We start from the raw sequence: 26,588 nt of genomic DNA, 5'->3' as shown, positions 1-26,588 counted from the left end.
GAAATCCTTTTAAGTCCATCCTCACTCAAAGTATAGAACAGACAGGGATTGGTTCGTAGAAGGAAGATGACCTTGAACCCTAGAGAGGCGCTCATTCCTTACATCTTGAAGTACCTTTTTACAATATTCAATACCCATCATGCGAAGGTAGCCTGTGGTCGACTTAATCATGTAATCGACATGTGAAGCTTAACATGTATCCAAGGCAGCCCCACCGTGCTCGGAATTTTGCATCAAGGACCAGCGGAAAGTCCTTACGTCCGTGGAGAAACGCGACTTGTAAGACATCTACCGAGATGTGACGACTTGCGGGCCGGCGGAAGTTCCTTGTATTAGGCATATTCGAGTACTTGAAGTTGAAAACCGAGGTCTGGGGAAATCAAGCCGCCAGATCCGCAATACCCTACACGTAGATGCAACTATAGGAATAGCAGGGAAAATACAAGCAATTGACCGAGGTGTTTCCCCACGTCTACAAACGCAGTCTCGGACATGGGGAAATTCAAGCCGTCCAGCCAGGCCGATCAAATTATGCTTGGTCGACACTTGAACTGCATTAAAATTCATGTTCCCCTCCGCTGTTCAGCAAGAACCAACGCAATCTCCAGAGCGCAAATTTCTAAGAGAATCACCTTCAGGAGTTGCCACTTTAACAGACAACCTATTTTTGCTCATGAGCCGTAAGCGATAATGTCATCCCACATGAATGACCTCGAGCTGGAGGACCAGAAGTATATGAATGAAGTCCAGGCCGTCAAGGAGTGGTGGAGAGATGCCCGTTGGCGGCATACGAAGCGTCCGTTCACGGCGGAGATGGTGGTCGCAAAGCGCGGCAATCTCAAGATTGAGTATCCTTCAAATGCGCAGAGTAAGAAGCTCTGGGGGATCCTCGACCGCCATTTTGAGGTAAGCGCGTCACTTCTTATACTTGTTTGATCCAAGTATACATTAATCATGATAATTGATTTCTATTCGACGAATAGATAAAAACAGCCAGTACCACATTTGGCTGCCTGGAGCCCACTATGATGACACAGATGGCCAAATTCCTTGACACTGTCTACGTTTCTGGGTGGCAGAGCTCCTCAACAGCGTCGTCCACGGACGAGCCATCGCCCGACTTGGCAGACTATCCTATGGTAGAGTAGCTAGCAAACACCGTGCCAAGCAGTGTGCATCATAGACTGACCATGACTAGGACACTGTCCCCCGGAAGGTGAATCAGCTGTTCAAGGCACAGCTCTTTCACGACCGAAAAATGCACGAAGAGCGAATCACGACAGCCAGGGCCGACCGTCACAAGGTTGCCAGTATCGACTACCTGCGACCCATTATCGCCGACGCTGATACCGGGCACGGAGGGTTGACGGCAATTATGAAACTGACGAAGTTGTTTGTCGAAAGCGGTGCAGCAGGTATTCATATTGAGGATCAGGCTCCAGGAACCAAGAAGTGCGGGCACATGTCCGGCAAGGTGTTGGTCCCCATCGGCGAGCATATCAACCGACTGGTGGCGATTCGAGCCCAGTCGGACATCATGGGTACGTTCCACCGCGCCGCCACGCTGACTGACCACTCATTACCTAGCCTTGCGTCGGTCGTATATAAGTTTCGCTAATCTGCAACTAGGGGTGGATCTGGTGGTTATCGCCCGAACAGATTCGGAGGCTGCCACTCTCATCACCTCGACGATTGATGACCGGGACCATTCATTCATACTCGGGACGGCTAATACCGCTCTGCAGCCATTGAATGACCTTATGGTTGCTGCCGAGAAGGCGGGCAAGAGTGATCTGGCCTTGCAGAACATTGAAACTGAGTGGCTGGCTCAGGCTCATCTGCAAACCTTTGACGATGCGGTAGTTGATCGGATCCGGGCGACGACGCAGATGGGCCAGGAGGCTTTAATTACTCGCTATTTAATGGCGTCGACGGGCAAGAGCAACTCCCAGGCTCGGGCTCTCGCGCGAGAACTATTAGGTGAGGATGTTCAGTGGGACTGGGAGTCAGCTCGGACCCGTGAGGGCTTTTACCGTTACCAGGGTGGGACTAAAGCTGCCGTGAACCGGGCTATCTCTTTCGCGCCCTTTGCGGACATTCTGTGGATGGAAACCGCCCGTCCAGATTATGCCCAGGCGAAGGAGTTCGCTGAAGGCGTCCATGCCACTTGGCCGGAGCAAAAGTAAGTCTTCTCTGGCTCTCCTCGCCCTTTTCCTTTCCTAATTGACCTCTCCCAAAACTTGGTCGTTTTGTGATACGTATTCGGTAGCTCACGTAGCATACAGGCTGGCTTACAACCTATCCCCATCGTTCAATTGGAAGGCTGCCATGGCGCCTGCAGATCAGGAAACCATCATATCGCGACTAAGTAAACTTGGCTATTGCTGGCAGTTTATTACTCTAGCCGGCCTTCACACGACTGCACTGATTAGCCATCAATTTTCGAAGGCCTTTATCCGGGATGGCATGCGGGCCTACGGAGTGTTGGTCCAGGAGCCGGAAATGGAGCAGGGGGTGGACGTCGTGACCCATCAAAAGTGGAGCGGCGCAAACTATGTGGATAGATTGCTGACTATGGTAACTTCAGGGGTCCGTAGCACGGTGGCAATGGGCGCTGGTGTGACCGAAGACCAGTTTAAGTAGACTTGACTGACAAGCAAGAAACGTTGCGAAAATATGGGAAGAATACTTATTCTGTCCTAATAGAAAATGAGTGCCCTATAGTATATTTGCTGGCGACTTGGGTCTTGCAGATAGTAAAGAGGAAGTTCAAATCCAAGATGCCGAGCAAGTGAAACTTTGACCGAACCTTGTTCATGTACAGCTTTGCCCGAGCGCTATATCATTGGATTGTGTGTCAGAAGCAAGGCCCTAGTAAGCTGCTCAGAGGAAATCCTATTCGCCAAATGCCGTACGGTGGCGGGTATTAGGACGAGAGAGAAGGTCGTGGAATCGCACAGTTGCATTCTTAAGGAGCAGCATACATATAAGCATGCGTTTGGTCGAAACATTGTTAGCCTTCGTACCGAAAGAATCTATTCTTCCTTGTTGGAATTGCTGACTATGTGTACTTGTACTTGAGGTTTAGGTCTTGTATAAAAATACCTGCCATCTCCTTCGCTAACCGGCTTTCCATTGTCCAGTCTTGAGAAACATGGCCCCGGGGCAGGTTCGTATTCTTGAAGGCATTTCCAAGCTCGATGCTCTGCCGTGCTGCTTCAAAATTGGCAGTAGCATACTTGTCAACGTTGTGTTGCCAAAGCCACTTGCCATAGAACAAAAACGCTTTCCCTCCCTTAGTCACTTGTTTCATCGAAGTATTGAGCAGCTCACGGCGGTTGACAAATCCACAATGTTGAATGAGGGCGGTTCGTTGGTATGTGTAGAAACATCAACGTAAGGCCTTGGGGAAACAGCTCAAAAATGACACACCTAAGATCCTGGTGCACCTTCGTTGCCATAGCGGCCTCCTCCTTTCCGCCAAGACGAAGACACCCTGCGAGGGACATGGAGTATTCTAAGGCCATAGCAGCTCCGTTAGCTGATGGCGGAAGTGGACTGCGTGCGGCGTCGCCGATTTGCACGATGCACCCGCTTTCAGATGTCCAGTTGGGCTGGGGTTTACGCAAGCATAACTTCCACTGGACGTTAGTGTCAGGTGGTGTGTTCTTTATTGATTCAACGGGGAGATGATACCAACTTTGTAAGCCTGGGACAGCTGCCGCCATTTGCTCCGGCGCAACCCCGGTCGACCACGATTCTGTGGCCGTGCCATCATCCTGGAGAGGGATTAAGTATTATTCTCAAGCCCTGGTCTTCATCACTGTGCTAGAACCTCATGTGTCGAGTTTATAGCAATTCCGTCCTTTGTAATGCACACAACAAAATGTCATTTGTCTCTTTGTAATAGAGATAATCATGCGCTAGGATACATCGGTGGAAATATGGAGCACCTACCCGTTATACATACGCCATTGTGGCCGTCCAAACTCAGCTAGGGCCTTCGAAAGGGCTGGCGCATCCTTCAACATGCTTGTAGGATAATCAACACAATAACCAGTACTAACAGCACGGGTAGGGTAGTCGACGACCACGGAATGGGACTTAGTGCCAAACCCATCTGCAGCTACAACGATATCTGCGCTCAGCTCTCGTCCATCGTCAGTATGTATAATTCCTAAGCCCATGGCAGAATCTTCCAGATAGTTGGTAACGCCGACACCAAAATTGATGGCGATACCCAGCTTCTGTGCCTGAGCTGAAAACATGAGTGCTACATCCCTGCGGACGAAGCATCCTGAAGCCCTGAGAGGCCACGCCGCATGGTTTGCACTGCCTTCCATATTTCACTCGAATACACGCTTGGGGATGGCTAGGCTTCCACCTTGCTGACAGAAGTGGACTTCAGTGTCATTAAAACGCCTTAACAAAATCTATAAATTTTCCTATCAGACTGTTCTATCCTGGGTGTTAACCACTCTAAGATAAATGAATAAAGTGAAATGAACAAAGCAAATAAAACTATGTCATGTGATCTAGCCAGGTGCTTCTGAACGCTACTTGCTATCCCAAAAGAAGCTGAGAGACTTGAAGAACCAATTGAATTACTAAAGAGGGAAAAATCAAAAAAAAAAAATCGTCAAGCAGGTGGTTAGTGTCAAAGACATAAAAAAAGTTGGTCCGATTCTCTGGATATAGATAACTTTTCTTTTTTTCTCTAGTCGTATTAGTTCTAATAGATTACACAGGCCTCTTCTTTGTTGTTTCTTAGTGATTATAGTTTCTCGGCTTGTCACACTAAACACCTTTGACAACCACAAAATCAACCTCCTCCTTTGCTTTAATAATCGCATCTATGGCAATATGTCCCCCGCTGAGGACCTTATGCTCATCGAAGCGCCCCTGGGAAGTATAAACGGTCCAGGTACCAGATGAGAGATTCTCAACCCGAAACTTGATGTTAGCCCCTTGTCCAGGCCATTCACGGACGGTGACAATGAGGGCGCTGCGATCCTGATCCCACAATCCTCGCAAGCAATCAACACCCTGTGAGAGATCCAGCCCATCCACGTATGGACGACTAGCCAATGTCTCCTTTGTCCAAGGCTCCTCAAAGATTTTCTTCTGTCCATTCTCGACATTCAACCGCGAGTAGCCAATAGCAGTGTTACCCGAGAAGGGATCCATGTGAGTCCAGCGACCTTCATTATCAGTTGCTTGGTCATTCCGAGGATAGTAAAGACCACCATTTTCCCAGGTTGGTTGGAGGTGCTTATCAGCGTATGCAAGAATTCCATTTAGCTCTGTCGCCTTTCCCAACTCCGAGAGCCATTTAACAACATACCCGAAAGTTGGCTCGTTGTATGGAAAGTTGATGTTCGACTTATTGGCTTTATAGAACTCACGCGCGCCCTGTAGAACTTGGGACAGGCCTTTGGCTGCGTCTCCTTGAGCCAGAGCTGCTCTGTAAGCACCTGCGACCATGGGATGTTGAAGCTCAACTTGTCCATCGATATTTGTGATGAACCCAACAGCATGATTTTCGAAGCCAGCGCGGACAAATTCAGAATTCCACGTATTCATAAACGCAGCAGCCCTGGACTAATGTTAGCCTAGAAAAATGCGATATCCTGAATCGCACCTACCAAGCCGTGAGGCCCACACTCTGAGCCGTTGCCGTATGACCCTGTTTTACACTGATCCAGTCTTTGAATAGACCATCCTGAGAAATCATATCCTTCTTCTCCAAGGCGGCTCTGTATTTCTTAAGAACTTCATTGACCACCTTAGTACCATCACGTGCATCATTGAGGCGCATAGCAATGATCTATCAGAATTAGTAGCAGTTCCAGATATTCATAGTTCAGGCAACTTACCGGAAACTGGTTGCACGCAACAAAGACCAGATTGGGTTCACAGCAAACGCCAACCCAACCATTTCGCTCCATCTCCTTCATTATGGCCTGTTGCAAACTCCGATTATCATAGGCATATGTCTCGGGACCCATTCCCCAGAATAGTGGTTTCCACTCGAAAGTGAGGCTTCCCGGCTTCTCGAACTCGTCGTCATCAAACAACATAGCGTAGAGACTCGTCATGAGAAGCAGGTGGCCACTATACATGATATTCTCTCGGACAACTGGGTCTGCCCACGGCCGACGAAGCTCTTTCAAATCGGGGTCAAGCAAAATACCTGACTGGGAACTCAGGTACCAATAATTCCACACGTCACGGTGCAGCATTTTCTTAATAAGGCGGCGGATAAGGGGCTTAAAGAGACCACGCATGACAGGCATGCGGTGGTAGTGTGTCAGCCCTGATGCATACACCATTGTTGCAAGCTGATACCTATACGCATCGAGAAACTCTTGCGCAGGCTCCTGAGAGCCCATGTGTGGCCATTCTCCATCCGCCGCAGAGCTGATATTGTAGAAATGGCGGAGGTGCCCTGCCTGTTCTAGAGACAGCTTCGGGTATTCGGAAATATCGAACGGCAAGGAGCCGCCATCGCCGTTGCTCGAAGTCAAAGACATGGCGCTAATCTAATGATAAATAAACGGATTTATGTGTGTGTACAGATATTACATCCAGTACCTGCGAGGCTTGAGCTTTTATAACTTTTCCCACGCTCAATAGTTAAGTGGATAAATCCGCTGAATAATCGGGCTTTGACGTGCCGGAATCCGAGTGTGGAGGAGGTCATCGCGCCTGCCAATCGGATGGCATAAACTTAAAAATCACTTTGGCGGAGCGTATTGCCTCCAGAATTTAAGTAGTCTAGTAGTCTACGATCTCTTTTAAGTCGCCACCGCTCACTTTGCCGAACTGCACAAAGGCTTCACAGGAACTGGAACGATGTCCGCTATCCTCAAAATGCAAGGACTATGTTCAACCGCGTAGTCGTCATGCTTGAGCGAAGCCATTGTCATAAAATCCGCCAGCTTTTGTTGTGCGGTCAATCAATATTCGGTAGCCACCCACTCATGACATTCCGCTTGCGGTCCGCCACTGAGTCCGCCGTCCCCGCGCTGTTTCTCATACATCCATTCAGCGGCTATAGTACCTCACTGAAGGCGTAATAAGCCCCAAGACATACTAGATACATGAAAACGCCAAGACCCACTGAATTTCCGGGTAGAAAATAATCTAGTAAATGGAATGAAAGACATCAAATATATTATTACCATCAAAGAAAGAAGGCAAACAAGGACTCTTAAATATTAAGTGTAGCATGATGATCAATTAGAGTGATCTAGAAAATAAGATGTGACCTATGCCTCCGACCCTTTGTCGTTGTTCTTTAAGAGTGCTACCATCCTCCGCTTTCAGCCTGCTCGAACTAGTGGGTTTGGTTGTTGTGAGGATTTCCTGAGTATGCGGGACTTTCCGGGAGCGACTTGAAGCTCCTTCGGGTTAAGTGTCACCTGCTCGGCCTTCTTCAGGTAGCCATCCCCAAGAACTCTGCTGGGAACTGGGGTGTGGTCAAACATCTAGTCACGACTTTGAGCGAGAGGTCGCGACACCGCGTGGAATATCTTGCCAAGGAAACGAGAAAGTTCCATGTTGTGATTGACATAGTCAACTCGTCGTTCTTCATAAATCTCACACCCAGCTTTGACCCTCCGCAAGTCACGTAAGTCTACCCGATTCAGCGCCCTGGCGGGAAAGTGCCCGTCTTCTATCGCCATTCCCATACCGTACACGGCATCAGGTGACACTGGGTGTATAGCGTCGCCAACACATACCACCCGTCCTGTAGACCACTTTTTCATCGAAGGTGGATTATAGATTTCTCAGCGATAAATCTGCCTATCAAAGTTGGTGGCCTCTGGATAAAGAGGCATTGGCTGTGCCCAACCTCTAAGATTTCCATGAGGTGTGCCTTTGGGACTTCTGGAATAGGCTTCCCCTCCCAAGACGGCTCGACTACCTACCACTCAAACCCGGGCTTCCTATCATGCAGCATTGGAAAGAAGCTGGCTTGGTGCTGGCAGTCAGGGGAGACAACACTATACCAAAGGGGTAATAGCATTGACGTAGACTGCGCGCCACTCGGTAGAGGTGGGCCGAGGTGGTCCACCACATCCGAACTACCGAGCCATCAAGCCCAAGTCGGAGATGGATAGCCACGAATTTCCATCATGATAAAGAGAACAGTCGCTAGAATCCGCCATTCTCAATAAAGCATAACTAGAGCGGTACCTTCGCAGAGTCTCTATAATATATGACAGACTTACATAATCAAGTCGGCAGTCGAAGATGAGTAAGTATTGTTCCACCAATTGTAATGGAGAGTTTACATACCTTTTTGTGTGTTATATTCAACGTCCTGACGAGCAGCAGCATTGACTCCTGTTCACTTCTTTTCCCATGGCTCCACCATGATGCTTCGAGAACACTGCTCATCGACTGACTATTGGAAACAATGTGGCGACGAGGCTCTCAAGCATGGAATCAAGGGTGTCGTATTTATGGTAAGTACAGAACCCTTCAAGTTCTGATACTAGGTTCGGTGTCTGATTACAATAAGGGAGCGCACTGGGACACCATCGGCGACCAGATCCAGGTTTCCACAAATCCAAACCCAGCCAAGAGTCCTGTTGCATATGTGCATCCGTCTAAGTACGTGGACTACGAACTGAATCCTGACATTCGAACTGCAAACCGATGTATCGACCTCCTGGCGAAGGCAGGCTACAATGTGTCCGGAAATGACAAATTCGACTGGATCCATGATGTATATCTTATTCTGGTCCGGATGTTTCCAAAAGCATGCCCTCCAACTACGATCATATCGCTCAACGCTCGCTATGATCCTCACTATCATATGAAAGTTGGATCCACTCTGCGCCATTTACGAAAAGAAAATTATCTCTTAATTGGAACTGGTGGCTCTGTTCATAATCTCTATCGGAATCGCTGGGCGCCTATGCTTCGCTTCCGAGATAACTTTGCCCAAGATTCGCCTCCTGAGACTTGGGCGCTGGAATTTCGACAAGCTGTCGAAGATGTTTTCACAAAGAACTCTGGACCCGCTCTGCGACGGGCAGTAACAAGACTTATGAAACATCCTGAATACCGGGACGCACATGCTACGGATGATCATTTCATGGCAGCTATGTTCGTTGCTGGAGCAGCGGGGGATTTTGAGGACGAGGGCACGTTCGCAGTACTGGGTGCTGAGACATGGGAACTCACAAATATGTGCAACACCCAGTATACCATTGGATCGTGGTAGTAGCATGTCCCAATGTGTTAATCTGTATTTATAAGGAACTTCACGGGCGATTTGGCATACTAAATTAACTTTGGTGTTCTTGAATCAGTCTTACTTCTTGTTTCCTATATTACTACTTACTACTACTACTACTACCGCTAGTAGAAGAGGAAGACTCATAAACGTATATTATACCTGATCATGTCCTGCCTTACCAAAGCAAATTGGGAAGTAATCAGCGTTTAGTTTAAGTCCGAGAATAAATGCTTCAGGAGTGAAGACAATTGAATTCACACTAATCTACCCCCCTCCCCCGGCAAAACGCCCCCAGCGGCACAACGCAGCTGCTTCCATGCAAAGCAGTAGAAATGTAGGATAAACAGCGTGCTTAATACTAGGACCGTGTCGATTTGTGTTTGAGGGATAAGAAGGCCTTTCATATTTTTCTTCATAGACTCTGGGTTACCTGAGCCTTGCTCATAACAACCTACCGTTGTATCAACGCAGAGTGGTAAACCAGGTTCAGACGTTTATAGATCTAAGTTATAGGCTCCTAACAGGGCTCTAAAAATCGTGCTGTGCATAAAAAGGACATGTATTCTGAAACATAATTATATCACCAGGAGCTCTAAGATCTTAGAAACCGGACTCCCATCATTGACACACATATTATGAAGGAAAGGACGACTGATGTTCCGGAGATCAATCCTTGCTCAAAGAAGCCAACCCTATGACCAGGGCGCTGCTCAACTTCTGGAGGTGAAGATAATAGTTTCTGCAACGTCTTCTCCCCTGCGGCAGCCGACGGAAGCAATATACTTTTGACCAAAGCAGAGTCGACAGTAGGATGCACAATCTTGGGATGCGGCACTCGGAACAGGTTGGCTGTATACCGAGAGCTTGGACTGAGAGGCCTGCTGTGTGGGAGGGCAGGGCCAACTGAACACACCGAGTCAGAAACGCCTTGTGAGGGCTCTAACAAGGATTACTTACGGAGCATATGGAACGGTACATGGTTAATCCACGCTGCTTGTGAGATAATTGACTCGGAGACGTACTTAGCGGCATCCAAACGAGCAAAAGTATATGTAGCATGATTATCTTTGCTGGCTTTAGGTTAGCCTCAGAGCAAAGATTGCCAGCAGAGTGGGACGGATGGCTCACGAATTGGAAAAGTTGATTGCGTCGTCTAAACTAGACACTGCGTGGAGTATAAGAAACTTGCCCTCAAACTTACGTTGAAGAAGAGGCGAGTTCCTGTATAACAAAGTTTAGCGCTGCTCAGCTGACCGATATGGAAGTATATCTACTCACCGGTTGCGAATTTGCACTACACCCCAGTCATCCCCAGAGACGATGGTTTGCACACCGTCCTCAGGAGCCACACCATCCAGCAGAGAACGCAACTTCTTCTGCCCTGTAACTATACAAGCGTCCTGGCTGAGAGAGCCACTGCGCATCCAAGCCGCGGCATGTTTGATTACAGCTTCAATAAAGCGTCCAAGGCAGAACTCATTAACAAGAACAATGTCCGGCGCATATGGAGATCGACCACCGAAGGCAAACCGAGACATGACCAGCCCGGCAGCGGCTTCATCAACATTGGCTGTACGATCAACGATGGCAGCGACTCGCTCATCCTGGGGGATCAAAACACGTAGACCTTCCGCAGCCAGGTCGTCCAGACGACGTTGGGCGACGACGAGAGTGTTCTGTAAAAAGCTCAAACTGGGACGTTCTTCACACACCGCCAATATATCATTGTCCAAGGCATCAGTTAGGATATTCCATAGAAGAAACGATGTCCGTGAGCTGCTTTTCTGGAGCTGTAATTCGCGTCAGCGCTAGCCAGCTGAGATGAGAGATAGCCGAGTAAGACTTAGCACACCTCAATAATAGTACAGTTTCCCGCTGCGATAGAGGCACTTAGGGCAGCAATGACGGAGTAAAATAGCGTATGCGTGGTTGGAATTATATATATAATCCCAGCTCCTCGGGTTGCTTTCCAATTATCTTCTCCATGGGCCACGAGATATTCACTCTGAAGATCATGTTTCAAATCAAGAGAGGCAAAATGGGTGTGCACTTCCTGTAAGGCGAGGCACAACTCTGTTTGGACTTCCTCTGGGCTATGCCCGTAATCTTCGACGATACTGGCCCTGATGTCATCCATATTGTTGACAATACACCCATGCAACCTGCGCATCTGCTTTTGGCGAAACAGAACATTGTTTAACCGGCCATCAATATTGCTAGCAAGGACGGCCACCAACTGCGGTGGTAGGGGTGGCAGTCCCACGATAGAATTAGTCTCCATAACGTATGCGTAAGAATCTTGCGAGGTAAAAGATAGAGGAAGCGTAACTTTGGGACAAAACAAAGTAAATGTTGTTGAGTAGACTATGAATATCCGCTGGCCTTGCAGGTCAACTGCATCCACCTTAGCTCTTCACCTTCTATTATTCACTCCTCCAGTCACACCTTCAGCCGCCTCTCCATAAGTGTGTTGATCTCACCGGCCCGACGAGGTCGGCAATCATCGGTTGTCCACATCGGTCCGGCAAACTAATCTCGGGTATTCGCCTCTCCCGCGAAGATCGCCTGTCGATCAGTTTGCCTCGCATGAATCAAGTATCTCCGACTGCTAAACACCGGAAAGCAGCGCCAGGAGTAAATTGCCGGGCGTTCCATCGCTTTTACTTTTCAAGTGAATCCATACAGTTCTCACCGATGCTGCTGTAATTGTCGTACACATTTGTTTCGCCTGGTCTCAGTACATCTCGAACGTGCCTATTAGTCCTTATCCTCCTTTCTTTATCCGAACATAATGTCCGCTACTACAACCGCAAACCCCATTACGGCCACTACGCTGTCTCTCCTTGGTGACTATGAAGTACACCACAGTGAACAACAGGAAACAGTTCATGCCAACGTTGAAACGCGACCATCCCTTGGACAACCTCCAGACTGGCCTAGGGATCATAGGCGTGTCCCGGCCTATCGGCCTATAAACTATAATCTTGACCAGAGTGAACGGCCAGCTGGCTCTAACGGGGTGGAATGGGCGTTCATCGAAGTGATGCTGCATGGCGTCTGGCTGAATTCGGTAGGTCACCTTGAACTTGGAATCTGTCCGACACAAGCTGAGTGATTTGCCCCACGGCAATGGAAGGTTGTATCCAGGTGTTGGCGGAAAACAGGTGGACGATTTATTTCTGATCGTATTTTCCGCTACGAAATTGGCGGTGAATGGTGATCAGCCGTTTGGCATTTGTCACTGTAACTTAGCTGTTGCATTGATAGATGCGGCGCGACATTGTTGTTCCTTGTGTATTTATCTGATATAAGAGCGTATAAATGCTAGCTAGAAGGGGGAAACACGAGGCTGAAGCGTTGCTTGGATCATTACACCAACATATCATGTTCTGAAAATCTCATCATTTGAATTATGTTATGGAAGTATCTTAATCTCAATACTACAAGGAGTGCCATCTGCAAGTAATATTTTTGTACTGGTTTCTCTGCCCAACTAATCTTCAACGTAGAGAATCCCTGTGATATCCCCAAGCTCCGCGAACAGTGTCTGCTTATTCGTTCCGTCCAAACCCGAACTGTAAACGCCACCAAGCAAATCACCAAAGAACATCCTCCTATTCTTCAAGTCCAAAGACAGCCCGATACCTTCATGTAACTTGCGAACCAGCATTCGCGCCGCGAGATGTGCCATCCGGCCAACTGCATCCAACTGTGCCGCATTTATCGAGTTGCCGAAGGGCGGATCGCCCCGGTCAGACCAATACAACGTATTCGTCTGGATATCCAAGTCGAGATCAATCGGTTCAGGGAGGTGGTCAAGAAGCACGGTGACGTTATTTGACCGGGGGTCATCCCCTAAGCCGCCATCGGGAACGCATCGAGAATCAGACTGTGGAAGGTCCATGCACATAATTTTCCCTTGAGAGCCCTTGGATTGCCCCTTTTGTGTCCAGTATAACTTTCCTCGAGATTCATCGACGGCTATACCCACGCACCAATTGCGACGATCTTCGCGATCCTCTTCCGTCACACCAGCACGATGCAGCACCTCCACCTCACTGCCGTCCAGGTTGGCTCGCATGACCTGCATGCCTTCCCGATCACACCAGTAGAGTTTCTGGTTGGCAATTTTCAGCTGCTTTGGAGTGTGAGTCCTACCGGGAGGAACGATCGTCCGGATGTTTCCGCCGGATATGTCGCAACGCTGAATAGAGCCGTCGTTGACCATGCTCTCTCCCATATTCGTCCAGTAGATATGCCCGTTGGCTGAATCGACGGCTACTCCGTCAGGAAGCGTTTGGAGGTCTGTGACAATTTCTTTTAACGATGATCCGTCTGGTTGACATGACATGATTCGCCCATTGCGACAAGGAAAGCTGGACAAGCCCAGGTCCAATATGTATAATTTCCCGGTCATTGCTGTATAGGTATCGTTCTAGTGGACAGTTGTGTGGGCTTAATATCTGAAATAAGGTAACAAATAAAACAGATGAGTGCTAGGGATTAGGCATTCAAGCCTGAAGCTCTGAGCAGAGGAAAGGGAGAGCTCGCGTAGAGCCTTTTATCTTTTATACGTGTAGTCTATTATTTCTCGCACGGCCGGGAGTCAGGAAAAAAAATTTAAAACAACATCTCCGATTAATGTATTCCGAGGTTTCCCTGACTGGTTCCGGCCCGATCTATAGTACCCTTATGCCGAAAAAAAAGACCGTTGCAGAATCCTCCGATAAACGGAGTAGGTTAGACCATCATAAATAACGCAGAAAATTGTTAGTAAACCACCGACGCAAGAGTCAAAGTCTCGGATTAGTTATTGCCGGAATTGATTTTGTTAGAGCTGCAAATACGGTTGTATCTACTGCTGCCAGAATGCAAGAACTAGATCTACGTAAAATATCTTCGCCGTTACAATTCTAAATTGGCACATAAGCCTACATTTTTATACGACATATATATATATTTCCACCCTATGTTACTAGGTGCTAGGTTAGGTAATTTTTGGGATGCCAATATAATGGTTATACTGAGGTAGCGCTGTATGACGTTCAAGTTGTGCTCTACGCAAGTCTAGACCTTGAATTCCTCCCACGATCAGTGCGACTATCCTACGAAGAGTACTTATTGGACGTATCCATGTCAAAAAGAAAGCTAAATTGCTATGGACTGCTGTTAAATATTTAAAAACATGCCGGAAGAAATTTTCACATATTTTAAATCCTCCGAGCGGACGAGATATCCATCACACCCTCTCCTTCCACCAATCTTGCATCTACGACCTCATATACCGGAACCTCCGCCAGCCGCGACACGATATGATGCAATGTGGGTAGTTGGGACCAGTCCAAGCCATCGATTTCAAGGGAAGCAGACTTCGCATTGAAGACGTGCTTAACTTTGGGAGGGTTGGCCTCGGCCTCCTTTGCGCTGTCTACGAAGACGGCATATTCGGCCTCAGGAGTCCCTTTGAGTTCGCTACCAACGCACGGCATATAGCGATGCACTAGAAGTCTCGAAGTATCAGAAGGTGCAACAGGCGCTGCTTCACACAAGCCTGTGAGGGTGAGTCGAGCCCAGGTCGCTCCGCGCCAGGCAGCCGTTACATGGTAGGATTCATCGCGCTTTTGGATGTCAATTGTACTGAAAAGTTTGGGGAACCCTAGCTCCTCGCGTCCTGAGATGATTGGATCTGCCAGGTCCTCGAACAAAACTGGCAAATATGATCCTTCAGTCACTTGACCATCTGCGTTTGTATACTGGACTCCATGAATGTATAGACCGAGGTGGTTGTATCCCCCCCCAGCCAGCCAGTCCAGTCCGTCAAGGGTAGTCTGCGAAAGCGTGGCCTGAGCAATACTACCATTACCCAAGAAATTATAGGAGTTATTGGGCAACAGATTCTTCAGAAGTGTTCGGCTTGTTTTGAAGCGGATGGACGCGGTACGGAAGGTCGCATTGGCTGATGCCGCTGCTCTGCTGTGCCCTCTGAAGTCCTGACGGGGGCCAGGCATAGGGCCGAACGCGGTTGGTTGGCGATAGTATACATGGGGGTTCTGGGCCCACACATGCCGTCGTAGAAGCTCGGTCGAGTTATCCCATTCATCATAGTCATAGATATATGACATGATGCTCATAGCTGAGTAGAGAATATTAGTTGATGGCTCCCCGGAAATGGTTCGGCGTGTAGGGGAAGAGGGGCAGGATGATAAAATTGTACAGAAAGTTGCATACCTTCCTGCATGGGCAAGTGCCTCCTGCCGGACTCGCGAGTGAATTCTTGTATGATGGTAACCCGTTCGTGGCGGGCCTTTTCATAAAGTTTCAACCGCTCCGGAATCTCTTCCTTTTTTACACCCCCGGAAAGCATGATGGCCAACGATATGCCATCCTCAATAGCCATGGCACCCCCAGAAGCTCGGTACGGTAGGAATGGGTGTGCGGCGTCCCCCATAATTGCCAAACGATCGTTGACCCAGGTGGGAAGAGTCTCCATATCCAGAAGGGGCCAGATTTTCAGTGTGTCTGCTTGTGCTTTGTTCAATACCTTTCGGACACGGTCTTCAAAGTGGTTGTAAACGTCCAATAGGGTCTCCTTGCCCACTGCCTGGTCCCAGCCGTTGGCGACGCCAATGTTCGTTAGGTTATCTGGGTGGATACAGACGAAGTTCAAAGTCTCGTTGTTCACGCAGGGGTATATAACAACTTTGCTGTCCGCGCTATGCCACATATCCACACTTCCGAGATCCTTTGCGATGCAGGCAGTTTCGGGGTCATTCAGTACTTCCTGGCGGGACACCATGAACCGGAAAGCGTTCTTTCCCGAACTGAATGTCTTTACATCCCGGTCTAAGATAGCATGACGAGCAGCAGAATGGACCCCATCTGCACCGATCACCACGTCACCTGTGAAGGATTGCCCATTTTCAAGGGTCACGGTGGCTGAAGATGGATCCACACTTGCCACCTGACTAGAAGTATGGAGAACCACGGGTCTTCCTCTACCATCAGCCCCTGCCTTATCCTTTAATGCTTGGTGTAGGTGAGCGCGGTGGATTAGAAACCATTCCTACAGAAACAGACCATTAGTAACCGACAGTGTGACATCCTTCCGAGTGCGCTCTCACATGTTGCCAAGTATCAGCGAACTGGGTGATATTTCCAGTGAATTTAAGCTCCCCGTCAGAAGTGTAGTCTCGAATCTGGTGTGTACGGGATGGAGAGTTAGCACTCATTCAGAGCGGTAATTACGGGGTCCAAGAATATCCAGTTACCCACCTGTTCACTTAGAACAGCACCATAGTCCCTGGGGTTTACTCCTATTTTCCTCAATAGACCGGTAGCATTGGGGGTTAGATGGATTGCAGCTCCGATTTCGTTGGCAAATCGAGATCGTTCAAACATCTGGAAAAGCACCTCGTTAGTACATGTCTCCGGCTGAGCAAAACTTCCAGGGGCTGTATATCACCTCTACATCATGCCCTTGTTGACGCAGGGCAATTGCGGCAGCCAATCCGCCTATTCCCGCGCCCACGATGAGCACTTTAAGAGGAAACACGGCATCTTTAGCATTTGTGCTTGACGGCATTTTGATAGTGACGACGAGCCAGCGAAGGTGAACTCAATAGTATTGATAGCAAAGAGCTAATATATGTATGTAAGTATATAGGACATGACGATCCAGCTGGTCACAGAATACTTGTACTCACCTTATTCAGCGGATCGGCGTGCCATCTTGCCATTCACAGTGTCGGCTTCGGGGCTCGGGATGATACCCGAAGCCGTTCCCGATGTCTTCGGCTCCACATACGGAGCGGCGGATTTAGGAAAAGCCAATTGCACAAAAAGTGGTTATATAGACATTCTTATGAAATAAGTAGATAAGTGCTCAGATTATTTTGGATTTATCTTTGTATTTAAGATTTTCGTTTGATCTAGAAAGCGTACATTTGCGAATTGTTCGTCCGTCATCATGCCGAATCCCATCAAAGACCTCACCAGGGTTGACACCACATCATTTTCGTACATATACGAAGAGAATGTTACCATTCCCCTGAAGAATGATGCGGGTATAATTCGCTGCAATGTCTACCGACCCAAGGACATAAGCCAGAGTCCGGTCCTAGTGACATACGGCCCCTACGGCAAAGATATTCATTACAAGGAGTATGCCTTTACCCACGATGATTGCCCATCTTGCCTTTCCCTGACATTGGTATAGTTTTGCCCGCTGGTCCTACGACCAAGTGAATCCCGAGCATCATTCCGCTCATTCGGCGTGGGAAACCCCTGACCCCGGCTTCTGGACCCAGCATGGTTACGCTGTTGTACGCGCTGATGAACGCGGTCTGGGCCAGTCTCCTGGCCACTTGGATACAATGTCTCGCAGTACCAGTGAAGCATTCGTGGATGTCGTAGAGTGGGCAGCTGAGCAGCCCTGGTCAAGCGGAAAAGTTGGCCTCCTCGGTATCAGTTATTACGCTGGGAGTCAATGGCGTGTTGCAGCCCGTCAGCCTAAAGGTTTAGCATGCATGATTCCATGGGAAGGAATGTCCGATTACTATCGGGACAGATGTCGCCATGGCGGTATCCTTTCTAATGCCTTCATCAAATTCTGGTGGGATCGCCAGGTGGTTTCTAACCAGTATGGCAGACCCGATCGGGCTGCACGAAACTGGGGGCCTGATACTATCGAGGGCGACCTGACTGAGGAGGAACTTCTTGCGAATCGAAACGATCAGACGATTGATAACGTTACTAACCGTTTCAGAGATGATCTATATTACGCATCGAAGGAGTACAACATGGAAGATATCAAAGTTCCCCTTCTCTCTGTTGCGAACTGGGGAGGCATCCTGCTCCACTTAAGGGGAAATATTGTCGGCTATATGAATGCCGGCTCCGACCTGAAATATCTTCGGTTCATTACCGGGCGTCACGATCTTCCATTCTATTACAAGGAGGAAGTTGAGATTCAAAAGAGCTTCTTGGATGCCTTCCTCAAGGGGCGTGACACTGTGGGCTGGTCAACCGGTAAAGCACCCAAAGTCGATGTTCTCCTGCGTAAAGGGGATGTAGGGTTCAATGATCCCTCAGCAGAGAGGCAATTCCAGCGTCGTCTTGAAAATGAGTGGCCACTAGCTCGCACTCAATATACCAATTTTTACCTGGCTCCAGATGGGTCTCTGCATGACCAGAAACCAAAATTGGGCCTGGAAAAGCTAGGATACCGTGCGTTGGGAACCTTGGATAATCCTTCCTTAATCCAATTTGCTACTCCGGCGTTCGAGCAGGAGACTGAAGTCACCGGACATATTGTTGCTCATCTGAACGTGTCGGTCACTCCCGACAAAGGAGGTCCTTTGCCTACCGATCTAGATCTTTTCTTGACCCTCCGGTATATCTCCCCCGCTGGCAAAGAGGTCCATTATACGGGTACTGCAGGTGATCCCGTTCCCTTGACCAAAGGTTGGTTGCGGGTAAGCATGCGGAAGGTCAATGAGCAGCATTCGCGACACCGTCATTACCTTCCGTATAGAGATTATTTCTCCACCGACGTTCTTCCTGTGATGCCAGGCGAGGTTTACCCTGTGGACGTCGAAATCTGGCCAACCAACGTAGTGGTCGAGAAGGGCGGGAAACTTATTCTTGAGGTGGCATCTGGAGATACCCAGGGTTCCGGCATTTTCCAGCATAATCACCCTGAAGATCGGTGCGTTGTTTTTTTGCCCTCGTCAAAACCCCTTTTCATGTTTTATCGCCTATTCAAGTCGGACGCTAACCTTGAAACCAACGCTTAGATCTGCGGATAAATTCCAAGGAACCAATAACATTCACTTCGGTCCCTCATATGACAACTATGTAACCCTGCCGATTATCCCGAACTAAGCTTGTTGTCGGGGGTTCGGCTCAAGGAACCTGATTGTGGACTTCCGAGGCTGCTAGCCGATAGGCTGTGTAGTTCTAACCGGGTGAAAGAATAGGAGGGGAGAGCTGTCGTTCGTGTAATATAAATATACTCTGTCCGAGGTAGTTGAAACGCAATAAACGACCTACTAAAACCAAAATAAGAAGCTACAACTCTCCATCTCTTTGCAATTCCCCCCTAGCCCACCTTGCCAGAACATATAGTCCAACTTTAGGCAAAGCACAACGCCGGAAGACTAAACGTGACCATGTCCGTTGGGAACAATGGGAAAGATATCCGACCTCTCAGCCGGTTCATAACCACCAACACTGACAGTGGCGAAGCCGTGTTCTCTTCCCAATTAACCGAAGACATGCCAATCCAGAACGTCAATGGCTTCGGGTTCAGTCTCGCGTACACTACCAACCGTTTCCCGGCAACCTTGGAGAGTGCTACCGATATCTCCACGTACGAACGGTACCTCGCGGACCCTCCTGGATTGGTTGTCTCCACTGGCACAGTCTGCCGCATAGTTGACCTTCCCCCTGAATCCGAAAGTCCTATGCACCGAACTGTTTCCTTGGACTATGGCGTTGTTCTTGAGGGCGAGGTCGAACTTGTCCTGGATAGTGGCGAGAAGCGACTGATGCAAAGGGGTGATGTCGCCATCCAGCGGGCAACCTCGCACGCCTGGAAAAATGTTACTCCCAGTGCGGGATGGGCTAGAATGCTCTATGTTCTGACACCATGCGAGCGCGTCGGAGCATTGGGGGAAAAGACTGATGGGATCGATGTCAAGAAGAGTGACTAAATTTACGACATTCTGGATGTGACATCGACATCACTCTTTCATGTGCCGAAGGTAACTTGCGACGACGGTTTTCCACTTTCAGAGAACGATGATATCGACTATGTAGACAACTAGTGGCTAGTTGCTGTGGCTTGCAAAGGATGCATCCTGTAACCCATCGTTTTTGAAGAGAACTCCAGATGTATTATCTTTATATAAGACATATGATCAGAATATATATTTTTTTTGACCGACGCTTCCAGTCGGCTTCATGTATTGGTAGGGATTGTACACATCCCCAGTGATACGAATACCTTATACAAAGCGCTTGACTGTGGCGAAAGCGTACGGCAATGATGACTCGCCAGCAGCACTTGTTGGAACACCATCATCACAGCATGCCGATTATCTAAGAATACAGGTGACTCCGCAAACGAGATCGCCGGTGTGCCTTGTCCATAGTTAACATACCGGTTCAATGCGGGCGGATCATGCTCCCCATCCAAGAAAAACACGTCGGACGGTCCAGGTGTCTTCATTCTTGCCTTAGGTCCTTTCTCTACGATGGCGCCATATGTCCAAAGAGCCAATGCTGCAAAATAAAGACAAACAGCACGAAAGCCGAGCAAAGAACTTGGAGCCATCAATTTGGATAGGCGCAGCAGTTGTCCGGCATGCCAACTCGCCCGCCGCAGTTGCTGAGGTTCAATGCGGTCGATGAAATTGCGGCGAATATTGGCTGAGCTTTCTGCTCCGTCCTTTCCAGCGAACACTTCTAAGTTGCGCAGGGGCATATAAAGAGTCAGTGACACTGCCTGGTGGACAAGACTGACAATGGGTATATGGGATTGATTGGCTGCCCGGACGATCGTTTCAAAGTGTTCCAGTGCTATCTGCAGCTCTCGTTGCCAACTTTGGAATAAGAGAGCATTCCACGATCCGCACGGCCCAGACCATGAGCGGTTACAGTCCGCCACTATGTTGGATAGACCATGTAATGACACCAGGGCAGCGAACGGGAAATCAGCTCGACCGTGAAGCTCGCCAAGTGTTGGCAGATTGCTGAGAACCTTGGCGAGAGAAGGCAGCTTGATATTTGATAGAGAGATTTCCTGCTCGTAAAGAGTTTTCCATTCCGTAGCACTCCTCGCTTCCCATAGTTTTCGACTGCATGGGAAGGGTATTTCCAGTTCCATATATGATATAATCGGGTTGGTGGAAAGATATAGGGATGCCCGCGCATCGTGGACGAAAAGGTGATAAATTAGTCTTGCAAGGATGTGGATCAGTATGCGCCCGGTACTCGTGGAAATGTCCAATGCTTCACCTTTTGTAAGATTCCAGTTCGACCCAATTCTGCCAGCACTGGTTAAGCGTTTCAGGGTCCTCCGTTTCCGGTAGTTCCACTGTGGTACATGCTTTGAAGCGGGACGACCTACGCAGCATCTGATAGAAGTCAGCTCTCACAACGTCAACCTAAGCAGGGGAGCAGGGGTACGGTAGCTCACGGTCACTATTGGCTGCTCAAAACTCTCTGCAATCTCGATACGGCGTTTGTCACCGCTCCATAGCCCAATATCTAGCACCAGCGCATATGCCTGCTGCTGGCGCAAGTGGCGAGTCAGGATATTGTCACTTTCGTACTATGCCGGTCAGTGCCCATTTTGTTTGTTCAGGGACAGGAGTCCAAAGTACCCTGCGATATAGTTGGAGACGAGCGATTTCTAAAAGCGCATATCCTAGTCGTTGAAGCGCGATCATGGGAGACAATACAGCCCCAGCAGCAGCCAGACTGAGAATGAACTCGGGGTATTCTTTACTCAGCTCCACGGTCGGCTCGTGAATCCAGGACAGAACCTCGCTCCTTTGATGGAGAAAGAAGTCCTGAATAACACTATCCAACAACTCTGTACTTGGAAAACAGCGCATTATTTGACTTAGATTTCGTTCCTGGCAGATTAGCACAACTACCGCAAACGCCGCATCCCTGTTTTCTCGAGATAGCGCTTCAGGCAGGACGCGAAAATTGGAACCAGAAGTGTACATCGAATAGTCCAGGTCTTTGGGCACTGAAAGATACCCTTCATCCATGTGTGCATTATCCTCCGCTCGAGGGGCCCAGTCGGCCAAAGGTGGATTATCATATCCGACATTTGGTGCCGGTCCCGGTGCTTCGAGGTTCTTCGGCTGACTCGCCCGTCGCGCAGCAGTGGGCTGTACTTCAGTTTGCGTATCAGTATACTTGTTATTAAGAGAATCAAGAAACTCGAGATCCGCCTTCGACAGTCCCAGATCCAAGTTGAGACCCTCTGCAAGTATATCTCCGTCCTCAGCCTATCGCACGAATTAGTATTTCATGCCCGCAGATTTCAGAGGACTGCGATGGGAGTTCGTCCCACCATTAGTGGCAATCTATCGGGTAATTGACCCTCAATTCCAATGTTAGGACCCTGGTGATAAGGCCCATCGGGGCCGAGAGATGTCGACGGAATCTGTTCTAGTAGGCCATATTGTTCCAAAGGAAGGCGTCGGCTAAGAGGTGAGACGTCTGGGGCTGGTGCTACCGTCGTTGCTTGTTCTGCTCCTTCTCATCACGGTGAGGTTCAGGAATCAGGAAGCTTGTATGAGGACTCACCTGATGTCCCAAGCGTTAGTGATTATAAGTATACGTACGGATGACCTTCCACGGTGATATATTTCACAGTATAGGCACAAGCTACATACCTCGGGCTTGGAATTGAGGCGAACTTGAAGATTCTGGTCGTTGTGACCACTGACAGGCAATGTTCCTCCTGCGACACCGACGACAGGGCTTGGAATCATCACACTTGAGTTTGGAGGCTGCGCAATTGCTGCACGCTCGAGAAACCCTAGCTCTTACGGGTGAGGATGACATGGACATGTGATTGAGATCGGTCAAGACCGCAGGACGGTGATGGCTCTCAACATGTCGACGAAGGATATCACTGTCGGTTTCTGTTAGAAACAGCCGTCTCGTTGTAAATGTATAAACTGAACTAACACTCTGCCAAATCCTTTGTAGCATCTTTCACAGACAAATGGTTTATCTGAAGTGTCTGCAAGAGTAGCGTGATAGTTAGGTATACCCAACAGTAATCCGAAAAGCTGGCGTTGATCGGTTTTACAATCCATCACTTACGAGATCGTACATGCCTGACGAGATGATCTGGGCGGGCATAAGCCTTCCGACAAATCCCGCACTGGTAGGATCCTTGGGACGGGCCCCTCCGCTCAAGATCATTATTCATCGAATGCGCCGGTCCGAACTAATGCAGTTTATGGAGTAAGATATATCGCTCCTGTACGGATGATAAGTACCCAGAAAGGAGGCTAGACGAAACTTAGGGGAGAAGGGGGTTTAGTGAGTGAGAAAAATTTACCCGCGTTAGAAATGAACAGCAAAGGTGGGGCGAGGAGGGGCCAGGAAGAAAGATTTTGTGCCATGAACAGCACTTTCGATATTGGGAGGTCAGTTGAAATCCGTGACGTCGAAGTTGTGCGGATCCCCCTTTAAGAGTTTCGGGATTGCGGGCATCCGATGCCCGCAAGCTTCCGACGCTCCAAGAAATATCCGCAGTCTTCCTTCGACTAGTCATTTTAACTTTAACAACATCATCCACTTAACTTCGAGAAAAAGAAGAGAAATAAAAAATTGATAGAAAAAGTTAAAATTCAATAACTTGAGATTCTATAAGTTAAGCTAATTAGTTATTCCAAACCAATTTCACGCTTATCATTTATCCCCGGGTTCGTGCTTAACTTATTTAACCGGGCCTGAATTCACCTTGTCCTGCGAGACCTGATCTTATTATTGACTTATTTATACATCTCTTCAGCATGGCCAAAACCGAGCCGATAAGGTGGACTAGCCAAGAAATTTGGCGCAACATGCGGAAGCGCTTTCTGATGGCTATTGCCATCAGTTTCATTCTGCTACAGATCCTCTTTCTTGGGAATATGTGCTACCTTTATGCAACCCAATTCCGAGACACCAGTCGATCGCACGCCTTGAAGATACTTTATGTTGACTTCGATGGCGGCATCATCGGTCAGTCCGTCCTAGATGCCTACCAAGACCTACGTGGGCTTAGTTTCCCGACAGTGGAGTCGGTTTCACAAAGCGTCTACTCGTCTCCACTGGAGGTAAAAAAGGCGGTTTGTGACGGAGATTTTTGGGGTGCGATATACAGCAACGCCGGCGCATCCAACAACCTTACAGCCGCACTCACCAGCGGTGTGAGCAACGACCAACCTGCACTGACCTATATCTGGAACGGTGCCCGATACCCTGCCTTCTCCCAGAGCATCATATACTCAAACATCCTAAGTTTGGTCCAAGGATCTCGTGACGCATACTACGCCCGCAATGCATCCAGTGATCTTGGCTTCGCCACTCTATCCAACCCGACGAGCATGCAAGCTTTTCTGAATCCGATAACGGCCTCGGAGATCAACATTAAGCCTACGAATCAAGGGGCAAGGGTGCTATACAACACCGTTTCTATGGTCATGCCTATAATCCAGCAATTCTTTTTCATGATGGCGCTAAACGGCATATGCATGGAGTTTCAAGTGCTACGCAAATTAAGCTGGCTCGCCAATGGACTTCTCCGGTTGTGCATCTCAGTTGTATACACCTTTATCGGTTCGTTACTCATGGTCGGGTATATCTGGGCCTTTAGGGAATCGTGGAATGTCAACAGCAATCAATTTGTCCTATGTTGGATGATCATTTGGCTGTACATGCACCTGAATTTTCTCATTCTGGACATTCTTACCACGTTCATCTCCATGCAATTCTTGCCATTTTGCGTGCTCACTTGGGTTATCGTTAATGTTGCCAGCACAATAAGCCCATTTGAACTTAACCCTGGGTTTTTCCGCTGGGGTTATGCCCTTCCAGCCCACGAAACCTACCAGGTGCTGGTTCAGATTTGGAGCGATGGGTGCAATGGGCAGCTATATCGAGCACTTCCCATTCTCTTCGGAGAGTGGTTGATCGCACTCATCATCGTTGTATTCTCAGTTCAGTACCGCTGTAAGGCGGCAATGGATGTGGAACAAGCTGGCCAGCCGGAGAAAGACACTGATGTGCACAATGGCATTCCCTTGTCTGATTACAGGCGCGTCTCCAGAGAATCAACTGAAACTATGCTGTCTCAACAACGTGCTGCTAGGCGCTCCGCCTTGTCAGAGAGGGCTGCTTATGGACCGAGTTATCCGACACCTTTGGTCCACGCAGGTCGTCGTGACTGATATGTTTTGACAACTACTGCAGGAATCGCGGGTAATGGCTCTGTACAGATATTTTATTTGCTTGCTTACACGCTGAATGGAAGACTTTGCATTAACCCAGGGGAAACATATTATACGGAATGTTTAAGAGATAATTCGTCAAAGGCAAGGAGATTTCTGAAAGCTAACTTAGCCACCGATAACCCTAATATTAGGCGAGAAGCCCGTCTATTAGGGATAATCATGGTAATGGTAACTACCCCAACCACGCTGAATCTGTATGATTATAAAATATAGAATAAAGCTAGATTTCTAAATTATAAATCTTCTATTAGACATAATCATGGTAATGGCAAGTACCCCAACCATACTGAATCTAAATAATAATAATACATAGAATAGGCCAGGTCTCTAGATTATAAATCTATTTTTCTTATATTTTTATATAATTTTCCTGATTTTATATAGCTGGTTAAAATAAGATATATAAATAAATTAATACGGTGGTTAACGGCCAGGATAAGATAGGTTAATAAAAAAATCTATACTCAACTGTTAACTTGACGGAAGGTATAGATTTTCTTATTAATCTATTCTACCCTGGCCGTTAACCACTCTAAGAAAACTTATATTAAAAGATTATAAATCAATAATTTAATATTAGAGAAGGCAAGATAATATATAGAAGTTAGTGGTATTATATAGGAAGAAGGTTTAGAAAGATTAAAGACTTTCTTCTAATTTCAATAATTAAAAGACTGTTTGTATAAGTATATATTTAGCAGGTCCTGTTAAGCCTATACAGGTAAATTCTCTGTTAATCTAATAAGTCTGATATTAAGCCAAGCATGGCTAATCAGGACTCAGGTCAAAGGTCAGATAAGCCCTAGACCTCCCAAACTCGCCCGACTCGCCTGAATGCCATGTCTAGATAGAGTTATTATGGGGGCCCGATCCATTTATTTTGATGATTTTTAGATTAGACAGGCCTTTCTGCACCAGGGCCCTGCTGGAATACAATAATGTATATATTGTAAGTTGTTCGTAACGTCACTTGTGGTCACATGACTACACGTCACCACTGCAAAGTCCCGGATAACTATATAACTGGGGTAATTTCGTACAGCACTTTCATTCAACAGAATTCCTTACCAATTGACTTACATAACACGTGAAAGTCAATCCCTTCTTTTCAATATCGACCAACAGCTCGCGCAATCTGGTAAGAACATAGCCGATTCGTATACCACCAGAGGGTCCACTATAGATATTATGCCCGAGTTGGTAGTAGAATAATGCAGATGATATCTTCATCCTCAGCAGGTCCTGACTCTATTTGTGCGGGTGTACATATGACGCCTACGCGTAATTATTATTCCCATATTTTG

General features: G+C 48.0%; 11 protein-coding genes across 11 annotated transcripts; 5 read left to right on the top strand and 6 right to left on the bottom strand.

Annotated features, from left to right (window-relative positions):
- Positions 1-690: 690 nt before the first annotated feature.
- Positions 691-2,643, top strand: BDQ94DRAFT_180644 (isocitrate lyase; the record flags this gene model as incomplete). Its single annotated transcript, XM_026773676.1, has 5 exons — positions 691-906; positions 984-1,139; positions 1,199-1,541; positions 1,630-2,182; positions 2,286-2,643. 5 exons carry the CDS (start codon positions 691-693, stop codon positions 2,641-2,643), a joined length of 1,626 nt encoding a protein of 541 aa, XP_026624287.1.
- Positions 2,644-3,061: 418 nt separating this feature from the next.
- BDQ94DRAFT_180643 (FAD-dependent oxidoreductase) lies at positions 3,062-4,343 on the bottom strand (the record flags this gene model as incomplete). The annotated part of the gene is made up of 3 exons (XM_026773675.1): positions 3,062-3,328; positions 3,429-3,779; positions 4,050-4,343. 3 exons carry the CDS (start codon positions 4,341-4,343, stop codon positions 3,062-3,064), a joined length of 912 nt encoding a protein of 303 aa, XP_026624286.1.
- Positions 4,344-4,694: 351 nt separating this feature from the next.
- On the bottom strand, positions 4,695-6,567 carry BDQ94DRAFT_147718 (uncharacterized protein). The gene is made up of 3 exons (XM_026767067.1): positions 5,877-6,567; positions 5,646-5,827; positions 4,695-5,596 (listed from the first exon to the last, which is right to left on the bottom strand). Exons 1-3 carry the CDS (start codon positions 6,531-6,533, stop codon positions 4,798-4,800), a joined length of 1,638 nt encoding a protein of 545 aa, XP_026624285.1. The 5' UTR covers positions 6,534-6,567; the 3' UTR covers positions 4,695-4,797.
- Positions 6,568-8,155: 1,588 nt separating this feature from the next.
- On the top strand, positions 8,156-9,284 carry BDQ94DRAFT_63227 (DODA-type extradiol aromatic ring-opening family dioxygenase). Its single transcript, XM_026776215.1, has 3 exons — positions 8,156-8,263; positions 8,344-8,474; positions 8,531-9,284. Exons 1-3 carry the CDS (start codon positions 8,260-8,262, stop codon positions 9,236-9,238), a joined length of 843 nt encoding a protein of 280 aa, XP_026624284.1. The 5' UTR covers positions 8,156-8,259; the 3' UTR covers positions 9,239-9,284.
- Positions 9,285-9,845: 561 nt separating this feature from the next.
- Positions 9,846-11,534, bottom strand: BDQ94DRAFT_172359 (aldehyde dehydrogenase PutA; the record flags this gene model as incomplete). Its single annotated transcript, XM_026771943.1, has 5 exons — positions 9,846-10,156; positions 10,211-10,323; positions 10,382-10,474; positions 10,532-11,043; positions 11,106-11,534. 5 exons carry the CDS (start codon positions 11,532-11,534, stop codon positions 9,846-9,848), a joined length of 1,458 nt encoding a protein of 485 aa, XP_026624283.1.
- A 510-nt stretch (positions 11,535-12,044) lies between these two features.
- Positions 12,045-12,368, top strand: BDQ94DRAFT_172358 (uncharacterized protein; the record flags this gene model as incomplete). The annotated part of the gene is made up of 1 exon (XM_026771942.1): positions 12,045-12,368. The coding sequence occupies one exon, from the start codon at positions 12,045-12,047 to the stop codon at positions 12,366-12,368; it is 324 nt and encodes a 107-aa protein (XP_026624282.1).
- A 378-nt stretch (positions 12,369-12,746) lies between these two features.
- On the bottom strand, positions 12,747-13,604 carry BDQ94DRAFT_172357 (uncharacterized protein; the record flags this gene model as incomplete). Its single annotated transcript, XM_026771941.1, has 1 exon — positions 12,747-13,604. The coding sequence occupies one exon, from the start codon at positions 13,602-13,604 to the stop codon at positions 12,747-12,749; it is 858 nt and encodes a 285-aa protein (XP_026624281.1).
- Positions 13,605-14,463: 859 nt separating this feature from the next.
- Positions 14,464-16,835, bottom strand: BDQ94DRAFT_160828 (uncharacterized protein; the record flags this gene model as incomplete). The annotated part of the gene is made up of 5 exons (XM_026769268.1): positions 14,464-15,386; positions 15,482-16,316; positions 16,375-16,449; positions 16,526-16,651; positions 16,716-16,835. The coding sequence occupies 5 exons, from the start codon at positions 16,833-16,835 to the stop codon at positions 14,464-14,466; spliced, it is 2,079 nt and encodes a 692-aa protein (XP_026624280.1).
- A 384-nt stretch (positions 16,836-17,219) lies between these two features.
- On the top strand, positions 17,220-19,965 carry BDQ94DRAFT_160827 (Alpha/Beta hydrolase protein; the record flags this gene model as incomplete). The annotated part of the gene is made up of 4 exons (XM_026769267.1): positions 17,220-17,413; positions 17,469-18,959; positions 19,048-19,108; positions 19,390-19,965. The coding sequence occupies 4 exons, from the start codon at positions 17,220-17,222 to the stop codon at positions 19,963-19,965; spliced, it is 2,322 nt and encodes a 773-aa protein (XP_026624279.1).
- A 294-nt stretch (positions 19,966-20,259) lies between these two features.
- BDQ94DRAFT_172353 (uncharacterized protein) lies at positions 20,260-23,206 on the bottom strand (the record flags this gene model as incomplete). Its single annotated transcript, XM_026771940.1, has 8 exons — positions 20,260-20,317; positions 20,416-21,213; positions 21,272-21,390; positions 21,453-21,587; positions 21,640-22,278; positions 22,669-22,814; positions 22,967-23,021; positions 23,105-23,206. 8 exons carry the CDS (start codon positions 23,204-23,206, stop codon positions 20,260-20,262), a joined length of 2,052 nt encoding a protein of 683 aa, XP_026624278.1.
- Positions 23,207-23,853: 647 nt separating this feature from the next.
- Positions 23,854-25,221, top strand: BDQ94DRAFT_160825 (SNG1 family protein; the record flags this gene model as incomplete). The annotated part of the gene is made up of 1 exon (XM_026769266.1): positions 23,854-25,221. The coding sequence occupies one exon, from the start codon at positions 23,854-23,856 to the stop codon at positions 25,219-25,221; it is 1,368 nt and encodes a 455-aa protein (XP_026624277.1).
- Between the last annotated feature and the right edge of the window lie 1,367 nt (positions 25,222-26,588).

This window comes from Aspergillus welwitschiae (genome assembly GCF_003344945.1).
Source record: "Aspergillus welwitschiae strain CBS 139.54b unplaced genomic scaffold BDQ94scaffold_25, whole genome shotgun sequence".
NCBI lineage: Eukaryota > Fungi > Ascomycota > Eurotiomycetes > Eurotiales > Aspergillaceae > Aspergillus > Aspergillus welwitschiae.
This window is presented reverse-complemented; position numbering and strand designations above follow the sequence as displayed.